Source organism: Penaeus vannamei, chromosome 35, assembly GCF_042767895.1.
Source record: "Penaeus vannamei isolate JL-2024 chromosome 35, ASM4276789v1, whole genome shotgun sequence".
Taxonomy (NCBI): Eukaryota; Metazoa; Arthropoda; class Malacostraca; order Decapoda; family Penaeidae; genus Penaeus; species Penaeus vannamei.
The window spans coordinates 20,839,313-20,851,812 of record NC_091583.1 but is presented as its reverse complement, the minus strand read 5'-3'; the positions used below and the strand labels follow the sequence as shown (position 1 = coordinate 20,851,812).

Below are 12,500 nucleotides of genomic sequence, written 5' to 3'. Positions count from 1 at the left end.
ATAATTTATCTGATAAATATTTTCCATCCATTGAGCAAGACCCGAGCCCATTCATTCTCAATATCTTATCATCTTTCATTATATTTTTTATTATTTATTATTTATTTATTTATTCTTAACCTTTGATTATCTTCACCGGCAGAGGAGTCCGTGGCGGCTTGGACAACTCTGGTGGGAGAAAGATGCTTCGGCGGCGACTGGATTTTGGTTTGGGCGGATGGATCCAGATTCAGCGAGAAGGTGACTGGATATGGCGTGGTGAGTGGGCGTTCGCTCTGTTTTTTCTCTTTTTTACTCCCCCCTTTCTGTATGGCTGTCACTTTCTGTCTGTATATAAATAAATAAATAAATATATATATATATATATATGTATGTATGTATGTATATGTATATGTATATATGTATATGTATATATGTATATATATATATATATATATATATATATATGTGTGTGTGTGTGTGTGTGTGTGTGTGTGTGTGTGTGTGTGTGTGTGTGTGTGTGTGTGTGTTTGCGTGAGTGTGTGTGTGTGTGTATGTGCGTGAGTGTGTGTGTGTGCGTGAGTGTGTGTGTGTGCGTGAGTGTGCGTGCGTGCGTGTGTGTGTGTTTGTGTTTGTATGTGTGTGGTAAGTTACCAAGCTTATATGTTATAATCTTGTCTCATTAATATTTTTTCTCTTCAAGAAACATTCTCACATGCCTTTTCCTTCCCCCTCCCTCCCCTCTTCCTTAATATCTCTTCCCTTTCCCGTACCTTCCTTTCCCTTTTCTCCCCTACTCTCCTTTCCCGTCCCCTCCCTCCCCTATTTTCCCCTTCCTCCTCCTCCCTTCCCTTCCTTTCGATATCGCCTCTTTTCCCCTTCCTCCCCCTCCCATCCCCTCTCTTTTCGAAATCCCCTCCTTTCCATTCCCTTTTCCTCTTCTTCCATCTCCTTTCTTCTCAACGTATAGTCCGCAGGCTTGACGGCTTTCGGAACAGACAGCAATGACCAGCAGCGGGTCTGTTTCGCGCTCGAAGGGTCCGAATTCGTGGCTCATGCTTGCAACGGGTCGACGGCTACGACTTCGATGAACGTCGTGTGTCTCACGCCGTAAGTTATGGCTTTGTTTAGGTTTGAATGGCGATTATGTTTCGGATCTGATTTATTTGCTTTGATTGGCGTATCTGTTTATTATTTTTGTTTGTTGAAAGATACATGATATGATTTTTTTATGTGATAGTTATGCTTTTTCTGTTTTTTTAGAATGTAATTTTGTTTACCTCTGGTCCTTCTTAGTAGATAAAAGTCATCTTTCATATCTAAAATCAAATCTGTTTTTAACTTGTCCTCCTTATATGATAAAAAAAATCATGTTTATGATCTTTCTTCCATATTAGAAATTTGTAATTTCCCTAACCCTCTTTAGAGTAGAATTATAATTTTCTTAATACTGCCTGTATTGGAATAAAATGGAGTAGGCCTACAATACAGTTTGGTATTTAACTTTCAAATGCTCTTATCACTTCCCACAAGCATATACATATTGCCATCTTAATATCATTATTAACAAACGCTTTTGTACAGCAGATAATCAAAACCAGTCATCAATTTATTTTTATTTATTTTTTTTACATTAAAGATAATTAAAACAAAGCAAAATTCCTTTCAACCCAAAATGAACTTGATTCAACTAAAACCGATTAGAACCCAGACCGAAAAAAATAATTCACGGAACCAAAAGTTATCTTTTGTCAGAACACTCACATAGAAAAAATAACAACTTTGGGTTCTTCGATTATGTCCAGCAATTTTTGCTTTTTTGTCTAACCTTCCAGTTTTACCTTCTACTAAAATTAAAGCTAAAATTAATCATCTCCATTTGAACCCTTGCTACCATTAAAATAAGCTTTTCATTGCAGTCCCTTTACTTGAAATATAATTCAAATTATCAAAATGACCGTAACTGAAGCCAAACTTATCTATCCGAACAGTCCCATCGTTTTCAAGTCGGTGAACCAAACGGACGACGCCACCTATGACAGCCAGGACTCCGTGTGCAGGAGCGAAGGCGGGAAACTGCTTCCTCGTCTCACCCAGGCCAACTTGAAAGACCTTGTTTATTACTGTGGGTTGAGTATTTATTTGTTTTCTTTTCTTTCAAATTGTTGTATTTAGTCTTAAGCCGTCTTTGCTAGATTATGGAAAGTGCCAACGCATTAGTCTTATGCCGTCTTTGCTAGATCAAGGAAAGTGCTAAAGCGTTAGATTTTTTTCCATTGCTAAGGAGGCGTTCAGGGTTTCGGCATCACGTTGTGCTATTCTACGTCATCCCTTTAATGACCCATGTAACCCTGGAAATCAGCCTGAAATTCGTTACCAGAGGCCTACATTATGGTTTTTGTGCTCATTTTATTACCAGATAAGCCTAGTTGTGCTTACATATTACAAAAGAAATTCGTTAAATATATTTCTGTATCATTCTGTATCCAGAGATCAAAGAAAGATACCATAAGCACTGATTTTTTTTTTCATTTGCCATTGGAAGTATTTGGAAACTTTCTTTCAATGAGTTTCAAAATACGCCGCGGATATTGTTCCGGCACCGGATTTTATAACAGTTTGGCTATTCGTCCGGCATACACTCGCGCTTGCGCACTGTCCATAATTCTGTCTTTGTCATTTCACGCAATATTCATAGTCGGATCGAGACTCTGCTGGGATATTTTTCCGGCGTTTTTTTGTCGGAAGCCTGCACTGAAGAGCTATTTTTCCGGCTGGGGCGCACGTCATCAATATTTTAAATTATTCTTAGGACCGAGTAGACATACATGCTAAGTTTGCTACAGTTTGGTATTTATGTGATTTTCAATCCTATTCTGTGATTTTATCGTGCATACAAACGATAGGACCGCACCCGTCAACAATATTGGGGGATCCCGTGGGGATTCGGGTGTTGGGGGGGTGGGGTGATTTCGTTCATACCATGCATAAAAAAAAAAAAAGGAAATTGAAAATCCGAGCCAAGGATAGCATTTCAGATAAAGAAAGTGAAAAATGTAGGAACCCGAAAGAAGATTCGGCCTCGAATGATTCGACACGGTGTTGCGCGAACGAACGGTCGAGTGAACCGCATCTTCAATGCACGAACTACCAGCAGGATCGCCGTATGAACCAATAATCCCTCCTAACCCTGTGGCTATGCCCCCGAACCCCCTCCCGATTGCCGTATTTCCCTATCGGGGGCTTCGACCCCGGACCCCCTTCCGATTGCCATATATCCCGATGCAAGAAAACACTAAGTAGTACTTCAACTCTGGCTTTACTTTCTTATCCGGTGTACACGTCAAAGCTGCAGCGACAGTCCTTGAATCTTTGACATAAAACTGTTCAAAATTCAGTTCCAACTTTGAAGGAATCCATAATCGATGATCGACTCTTAGCCATGAACAATGGACAACATACATATAGCGCCAAAGTTTGTATGCAAGGCTAATGCGCAAGCGCGAGTGTGTATTTGCGCTCAAATAGTTAGTGCGCATGTATGCCGGACGAATAGCCAAACTGTTATAAAATCCGGTGCCGGAACAATATCCACGGCGTTCAAAATAAGTGCTGACCGATTCATGCACTTAATGCTCCTTGTGCTCATCTCTATATGGTTAATGTCCTGTCTTCATTTCCTTGTGGAGGATCATGTTTAATGTGGCATTACCGCTCTTGGAAAGCAAATGAGAGACAGGCAGAGAGGAGTGGTGGATGTGTTAAAGAGAAAGAGAGAGAGAAAGCAAAATAAAGAAAGAAAGAGAGAGGGGAAGGGGGCGAGAAAGAGAGGCAGGAGAGAGAGAGAGTGAGAAGACAAGAGAGGGTAAGAGAGAGAGGGAGAGAAAGTAAGAGAATGAGAAAAGAAATAGAGAGAGATTTTGGACAAGTCGAGCGGTCATCCGTGCTATTATGGTATTCCTGATACTTGGGCGTACTGTATGGAATGTGTAAAAGATTTTTCCCTAGCTTACCTTATGCCTGGCAATGCATTCAGCAGCCAATCAGCAGTTAGGGCGAGCATTGACGTCGTTTGCTAAACTCCAGACATGTTGGACTTTTGAGCCAACTAGAGACGGCTATAATTTTTTTGTGAGTTTTGTTTTAGGTTTGTTTCTCTCATTTCTTTTTTTAGTAGTTTTATCTGTCAGTTGTTTAATTTTCTTTCCTGTTTTGAGAATTGTTTTGGATTTTTTTCTTCTCAGTCTTTTCTCTTTAGTTTTGCTGGTTAACTTAGTAATATTCTTTTCAGTTTTCTTAATTTACACTCATGTCATGTCTCATAACATATTTACGAAATATACTCGCCAATATATTTATAAATAATTATGCATATAATAACAATGATACTAATACAAGAAACAATCCTAATAATCTTCATAATACAGACGGCAAACTGACAGCTTGGACAACAATGGTGGGGGAAGTGTGCCAGGGAACAGACTGGTCTCTGGTGTGGCCGGACGAAACGAGGGCCGATAATGAGACGCTGAATCTGCCATGGGTGAGTAAAAGCTGTTTACGATGGCGTCTCCTCCGGCTTTAGGGTGGTAAGCCGGAGTTTCCCTTGTTCTGAACTTGTCCGTGGCGATAGTTTTCGGAACGGATCGAGGTGGCTCGCACTCTTAAACCAGAGTACCGGCTTGGAGGGATCAGTGGTCTCGAGAAAGGTTCTTTTATGATTATTTTTTCGATATTGAATTCTTTGGAAATGAACCAACGAAATCCTCAAGATTTATTGCAAATCCCGACTTCCATTTTGGTCTAGTGGTCTTTCTCTTTTCCTGTTTCCTTATTTTATTATTATCTTTCATGTTTTTTCTCTATTTTATTTATTTTCTTTCTGTCTCATTCACTTCCTCGCTTCCCTTTCTCTGTCTGTCTGTCTGTCTGTCTCTCTCTCTCTCTCTCTCTCTCTCTCTCTCTCTCTCTCTCTCTCTCTCTCTCTCTCTTTGTCTCTCTCTCTCTCTCTCTCTCCCTCTCTCTCTCTCCCTCTCTCTCTCTCCCTCTCTCTCTCTTTCTCTCGCTTTCTCTCTTTCCCTCTCTCTCTCCCTCTCTCTCTCTCTCTCTTTCCCTCTCTCTCTCTCTCTTTCCCTCTCTCTCTCTCTCTCTCTCTCTCTCTCTCTCTCTCTCTCTCTCTCTCTCTCTCTCTCTCTCTCTCTCTCTCTCTCTCTCTCTCTCCCTCTCTCTCTCTCTTGCTCCCTCCCTCCCTCTTGCTCCCTCCCTCCCTCTTGCTCCCTCCCTCCCTCTTGCTCCCTCCCTCCTTCTTGCTCCCTCCCTCCCTCTTGCTCCTTCCCTCCTTCTTGCTCCCTCCCTCCTTCTTGCTCCTTCCCTCCTTCTTGCTCCCTCCTTCCTTCTTGCTCCCTCCTTCCTTCTTGCTCCCTCCCTTCTTGCTCCCTCCCTCTTTCTTGCTCCCTCCCTCCCTCCTTCCCTCTCTCAAATTCTCTCCCGCTCGCCATCTACCCAATAAACCTACTCCTCACCCACCTACCAATGGCTTCCACAGTCCCCAGGCCTCACGTCTTTCGCCAACGCGTCGGGAAACGTGAGCGAGGAACTGAGGGTGTGCTTCATCATTGAGGATTCGCAGTCCCTTGTTGCTCAACCGTGTGCGGGTTCTGGCAGCAAGAGTGTTCTGTGTACTCGCGCGTGAGTTTTGTGTTCGATTAGCGTGTATTTTCACGTATGTGTAGATGCATGCTTGTGGGGGTATATGTATAAGCTCCCGTGTATGTGTATATATGCACAGGCGCGCGTGTTCACACATACATATGCACGTATACAAACGCATTTGTAGACACACGCGCACACGCACCCACACATACAAAAAAAAGCACACATGCACTAACAAACAGAAACAAACGAGCAAAAACAAATTGCCTAATTAATTGGTCTTTATTCCTCTGTATTTCGTTTTGTTTTGGGAGATAAACTTTACATTATATATTCTAAACAAATTATAGAAATAATTTTCACACAAGAGAGCGTTACAGAACTTGGTAACCATTACCTAAATGACCCACCTTAAACCTATATCGAAATAAATCTTCCACGATATGTCAAAACAAATCATCCCGTCCATAAACCAAATAAACTTGACTTGACTTCCCTAACTTAGCCTTACAACGTACCTGTCAATGGAGAGGACCACCAACGGAAGCTTTGGCAGCCAGGACGCCTTGTGTGCGGCTGAGGGAGGTCAAGCCGCGACCAGGTTTGACATCGTTAACCTCCAAGAGCTGGAGTATTATTGTAAGTCATGTTTTGACGTTGTTGTTGCAGAATGTCTTTCGACTGGTAGGAATGGAGTGCTGGTAGCAAATAAATTTAGGAAATGCATGGATATGTTAAAAGGCACTCATCTATGTCACCAATAACAAAATAATTATCTAATTCTACTTAAAAAAACACAAAAAATAGAAAATGCATCGCAGAGAGAAGAAAGTCAAACACAAACGCCGTGATGAACATATGATAGCACAAACTTCACTAAACCAAACGTCTATCCTCGATACACTGAATATACCAATAAAAAAACTAAATAAAATAAACAAAAAACTAAATTAAGTAAACGTGTCGCCAAGAAGACACGCTCCACGGTGTAAATAAACACAAAAAGGCCTTTTACTTCGGCAGACGGTTCAGTGAGAGCCTGGACGACGATGCTGTATGAAGTGGCTCCCAAATTAATCGGTTGGAGTCGCAAGGAGGTTTGGCACGATGGCGAGAGCGTTTCTGTTTCAAAAATTGATATTCCTGTGGTGAGTCGAGTGTATGGGTCAGAGAGGGAGAGAGAGGAGATAGAGAGGGACAGGCAGGAAGGGAGGGAGAGGGAGAGAGAAGGAGAGATTGATAGGGACAGGCAGGAAGGGAGGGAGAGGGAAGGGGAAGGAGAAAAATTGACAGGTATGGAGGGAGAGAGGGAGAGAGAGAGAGAGAGAAGGAGAGATCGAGAGGGACAGGCAGGAAGTAAGGGAGAGGGATGGGGAAGGAGAAAGATTGACAGGTATGGAAGGAGGGAGAGAGAGGGAGAGATCGAGAGGGACGGGCAGGAAGGGAGGGAGAGGGATGGGGAAGGAGAAAGATTGACAGGTATGGAGGGAGGTAGAGAGAGGGACGGGCAGGAACGGAGGGAGAGGGATGAGGAAGGAGAAAGATTGACTGGTATGGAGGGAGGGAGGGAGAGAGAAGGAGAGATCGAGAGGGACAGGCAGGAAGGGAGGGAGAAGGATGGGGAAGGAGAAAGACTGACAGGTATGGAGGGAGGGAGGGAGAGAGAGGAGAGAGGAAAGAGATAGAAAGAGAGAGAGAGAGAACTGAAAAATGACACAGCAAAGGTGAGAAAAGATACCGAATCAGCCACAGAAAATAATACAAAGTAACAATAAAAATAAAACAAACAAACCTATATACCCACAACAACCGATCTCCTTTCTCTTCCCACTTTGCAGAATCCAAGTGAAAAGTATGAAGTCGAGAAGACCTTCTGCTTCGTCTTCAGGAACACGTCGATGCTCGTCACCCAAGAGTGCTTCGACAACAGGACCCTCATGAGCGCCCTCTGCGTGTTCGTCTGAGGGTTTTCTTACCCCACGGGCGAGGCTTATGGGGGTGGCGAAGGGTGGTGTTTATGGTGTTGGGAATTTCATGGTGTATGGTGATTCTTATGGTGATGCGGAATTCATGTTGGTATATGGTGGTGGGGGGGCGTATGGTGGCGGGTGGTGGTTATGGTGATGTGAATCTTACGGTGTATGGTGATTCTTATGGTGGGTTCTGGTGATGTGGAATTCATGTTGGTTTATGGTGGTAGTGGGCGTATGGTGCCGGGTGGTGGTTATGGTGATGTGAAATTCATGTTGGTTTATGATGATGTGGAATTCATGTTGGTTAATGGTGATGTGGAATTCATGTTGGTTTATGGTGATTCTTAAGGTGGTTATGGTGATGTGAAATTCATGTTGTCTATGGTAATGTGGAATTCATGTTGGTTTATGGTGGTGATTATGGTATGTGGTGGCTATGATGATATGAACTTGATGTTGGTATGTGGTGTTTATTATAGTGTGTTGTGATGGTGAAGTGGAATTTTGGTTGGATTATGGTGGTTATGAGGGGATAGGATGAGCATAATAGCACATGATAATTATTATGATCAGTGGTGGCTACGGTGGTATGTGATAGTGGTGACATGTAGTGACTATGATGACGTTATGCTTCACAGGGTATGCAATGGTTATGCTGCATATGATAATGGTGACCTACATAATGGTATGAACTTCATGGTGGAAAACTCAAATTATTATGGCAAATGAAGAGGACATGAAAATGTATTAAGACTGGCAATGCATCTGTATTTTAGAAGTTTCACCTTGTCACCTTTTGCGTCTCACTTTCTCATCCTTTCTTGCATGTATCAAGTTTCATAATTACTAATAAGTATATAGTTAATGATAATAATTACTAATAATTATAAGTAATGATTGCTAATAAGTATATAGTATAATAAGTAAGAAGTCTATATATATAAGCATAATTATGATAATTATTAATAAGTATATTTTACATCTCACCATTTAAATATATCAAGTCTCAACACATAAGATAGAATGACTTACCATAGATTTACAGGTAATTATAATTTATTGCTAATGAGTATACCGACGATTAAGTATTCCAATGCACGAAAACCAGTTGATTTTGGGTGAAAGCTTAAGCTGGTTCATAGAAATGTAATCCACTTGTTAGATTGGCTTGCTTCTGTTTACAAGTTTATGAGTATATATATGGTAATGTCATAAATAAAAAAAATGTCGGAATTTGGAGTAAGGATTCACGAATCCTTTTCAAGTGGATTCAAAAGATGTGTTGCCCACCTTAAAAAAAACAGGCTAGTGTTTTTAACTAAAAATAAAATGGATGTTTGTAAGTTAAGGCCTTCATGTAACCATTTGCCTCTCAAAACAATTCACAAAACTGACTAACTTCAAATTTTGAATGCATCTTTTCCTGACCTTGTTTCACTCTAGTTTAGATACATCTGCAATACCGTACATAAGAGAATGTCTTTTCTGAGACCGTTCAGCTTGCTTCTGATGATCGATCGTGTGTCAGTCTGCTAACCTAAAATGTGCACGTCTATTTTGCTTCTCTTTAATGTAATTCTAACCTTAATTACGAATTCCGCCAAAATTCTTGTTTTATTCTTAATTGAAAGAATATATTTGAGGTCCTAGTTTTTTTCTGTTCATGGAGGAATACAATTGGAATCTGATTATCAAAATAATGCATTTACATGATGATTTTGTCTAGAAGTGAGCAGAGTTCATTGTGATAATAGTTGAAAATAAAATGAATGAGAGCGAATAATTTAAATCTTGTGATGAATATTTAATGAAACTCATCAGATATGTAGCTTGCACTGTGAAGTAGTTTGGTCTCATTCATACATTTTGAAACATCTGTCTAGCAGGCATAATGAAACGCTTATCACTGTTTTCTCTTCATTTTATATCAAAGCGCATGTAATCGACACTTTATCGCTATGATACTTTGTCAATATAATGCTTTCAAATAAACCTCTTAAATATCTACCCTGATAAGTTTATGTATTCTGTACCTACGTCAATATAATTTCCATTAATCCATTATCTTTTTTATCGTCCTCTGTGTGTTTGAGATTTGTTGATTATGAATATAATCATCATCGTCGTCGCCGTTGTCGTTATCATCATTATAATTAACTTAATAATATCAATAATACTGCATAACCAAACCCGAAATTTGCTAAAAACAACAACAACAACAAAACGTTGCTATGCGAATCCTGGTGCGAGATTATACAGCAATCAGTCACCAAGAATACCAGCTTTAGTCTGTATTTACACGAACGATTTCACACATTGCGAGGATTAATTAAACAGCCGGAAGAATACGAATTAATTCTGATCAAAACGGTTTAAGAATGTTCAACAGGTTAGATTATTGTCGCCCACGCAAAGAAGAAAAAAATAATGAAGAAAGAGAACAGGATGAATAATGTAATAGAAACAGATCTCGACACGTTGATAGTTGCTGTTAAAAACTCTTCCGCTTTACGTATATTCGTCAACCTACCTGCTAATCAGTTTTTTTTTTTCATTTTTTCTTTGGTTCATTCATATCACACACACATGCACACATATGTGTACATATATACTCATGTATACACACATACACACACAACACACATTTGTATTGTGTGCATATATATATGTATATACATACATATATATATGTTTTATGTATGTATACATATGTGGAATGTGTAGCCTACCATGCACAAGAATAATTACTAATGGTACGATAGCGAAGAGAGATGTGCGGGACGCGAGAGTACATTCTGGAGAAGAGAAGCGACCGCACTGACAGAAAGTACGTGCAGATGTGTTCCTGAATAAACCCCCTAAACCTAGCATGCCGTCTCTCATTTAGCCATCTCACAAGACGCAGTGATTCGGAACTATGACGGGACGAGAACTAGGAAGCTGTACAGAACAAATATCGATTACAGAGCTGGGAAATGCCTTGGGCGAGCCGGCCAGAGTCACCGATTGGAGCACAACAATGAACGGCGACTTGCACCAGACAAAGCCTGGATCCACAGAACCAAGGTATGGCTATGGGCAGGCAGACGAACATGTTATTTTCTATCGCGAGTGCACTAGTACAAACACGAGATCAAGACGACCGTGTGTGGTGCTAGAAAAGTGCAATGTTGGTGTCGCTTATCAGGCAGGCCTATCAACACGGCGACGCGACGCTTGGTGGAAGAATACCTTGCAAGTGGCAATGTGAAGAACCCGGTGCAGCGGATTAGGCTACTGTGCATGAGTGAGCCTCAGCAGCTTTTAGACTGTAAATACAGTGTTTCGGAGTGGTCGTCATTCAGCATTCAGGAAACTTTGAAAGCAGTCGAAAAGCACGCATTATGGAATTAACGGCGCTCTGAAATCCATAGAAGTGTGATTTTGAGTGCCTTGGTTGCTCATGTGATTTAAATGCATTGATGTTAGTGAGATAAGTGTTGTCAGGCATTGATGAGTGTCTGTTGAAAAGGGAAGTGTATATGAATTACAAGAAATATGTAGTCATGAACAAATTGTGAGATATATGTGAGTGACACGACAGCGTTGAGAGAGAGGCATAGGTGTGGCGGGCTGCAGTGGTTGAGGAAGAGGTGGAGGCAGAATGTGCCACATTAGACGTGTGTCCAGCTGGACGTCCAAGTGTCAGTGAGAGGACACGGGCATCTCATCTTTGGATTGGCAGGTGGCATGGAAAGGATGCAGGGTGTCCGGTGGCAGACCAGACATACAGGAAGTGTGGGAGATGTGGACACTTTGCCAGGTTGTACAAGAAGAAAATGGAAGCAGCACCATCCCTAGCCTATGGAGCGGTACTGGCTGTGTCAGTTGTGACCCCTCACCAGCGATAAAGGTTCGTGTGCGGAAGATGGATGACACAGAATACATGGAATTGATGGCAGTGGCAGACAGGAGCTCTAGTGTCGGTAGCAGACCTGGTACTTCTCAGAGGGCTGAAGATGCCTGTGAAGTAATTATTGAGCTTCATGCTTTAAATATCTCTGTATAACAGCAAACTCAAACAAAAATGTGCAAAAGATCTTTGTAAATACTTCTCGTAGTGTAAATACTTCTCGTAGCTGAACCATAATCGATCTAGTAAAATGATATTCGTTTTTCCTCTTTGCCAGAACCAAACACTTATTTTGAATAAACAGAAATCATGCTACATTAGATTCTTCTTTACAGAATGCATAGATGCTTCATCATTGTGTGTGTGTGTGTGTGTCCACGGAAATACGAAGTCACTGCTTAGTGACGAGTTATAAAACAGTATGTTTAATTCGTTTCGGTTATTCAGAATGTCCTTTATCTTGTGCTAAAATCTGATGATAGTTTTTTAGCTTCATGCACCGAGGTGAAATCAGTGGACAATTCCCACGTTAAGTGTCTCGGCAAATGCACCTTGAAGAAAGGGGCATTTGGGATAAGTGCAAAAGTGTACGCCTTGAGGTCAGCGCGGCGAGAAGTTCCCTCTCTACTGTCACATATCCAGCCATACAGTTGTGAGGCATTGGGAAGCTAAGGTGAAGCGGCAGTTGGATGAGGACACAAAAAGGGGAACAATCATTCCAGTGCCAACAGATGAACCAGTGGAATGGTGCGTTTGTATGGTATTGGTGAGCAAGCAGAATGGGCAGACTTGGAGGAATGGATGATCAAGAATTGAACAAGTGGAGCAAAAGAAAAACATTACACCAGGACACCGTTTGATATGGTAACTGAGGTCCCGAGGCACAGATTCAAGGGAGTTGCAAACGTGTGCTGGGGATGTCATAAGGTAAAGTTGGATGAAGAAAGTAATTGTCTTACGACATTCATAACACCATAGGGTAGATACCGTTATGTGAGGGCCCC

The 12,500-nt window shown here is 41.3% G+C and overlaps 1 protein-coding gene across 1 annotated transcript in view; it reads left to right on the top strand.

The window, feature by feature from the left end:
* The window catches only part of LOC113825147 (uncharacterized), a 10,507-nt gene extending 896 nt beyond the window's left edge, over positions 1-9,611 (top strand). The window contains exons 2-9 of the mRNA XM_070114076.1: positions 143-258; positions 950-1,089; positions 1,971-2,104; positions 4,407-4,522; positions 5,525-5,667; positions 6,137-6,270; positions 6,655-6,779; positions 7,470-9,611. Coding sequence (XP_069970177.1) covers positions 143-258; positions 950-1,089; positions 1,971-2,104; positions 4,407-4,522; positions 5,525-5,667; positions 6,137-6,270; positions 6,655-6,779; positions 7,470-7,595 — 1,034 coding nt within the window. The 3' untranslated portion in view covers positions 7,596-9,611. The remainder of the gene's footprint in view (positions 1-142; positions 259-949; positions 1,090-1,970; positions 2,105-4,406; positions 4,523-5,524; positions 5,668-6,136; positions 6,271-6,654; positions 6,780-7,469) is intronic.
* The last annotated feature ends 2,889 nt before the right edge of the window (positions 9,612-12,500 follow it).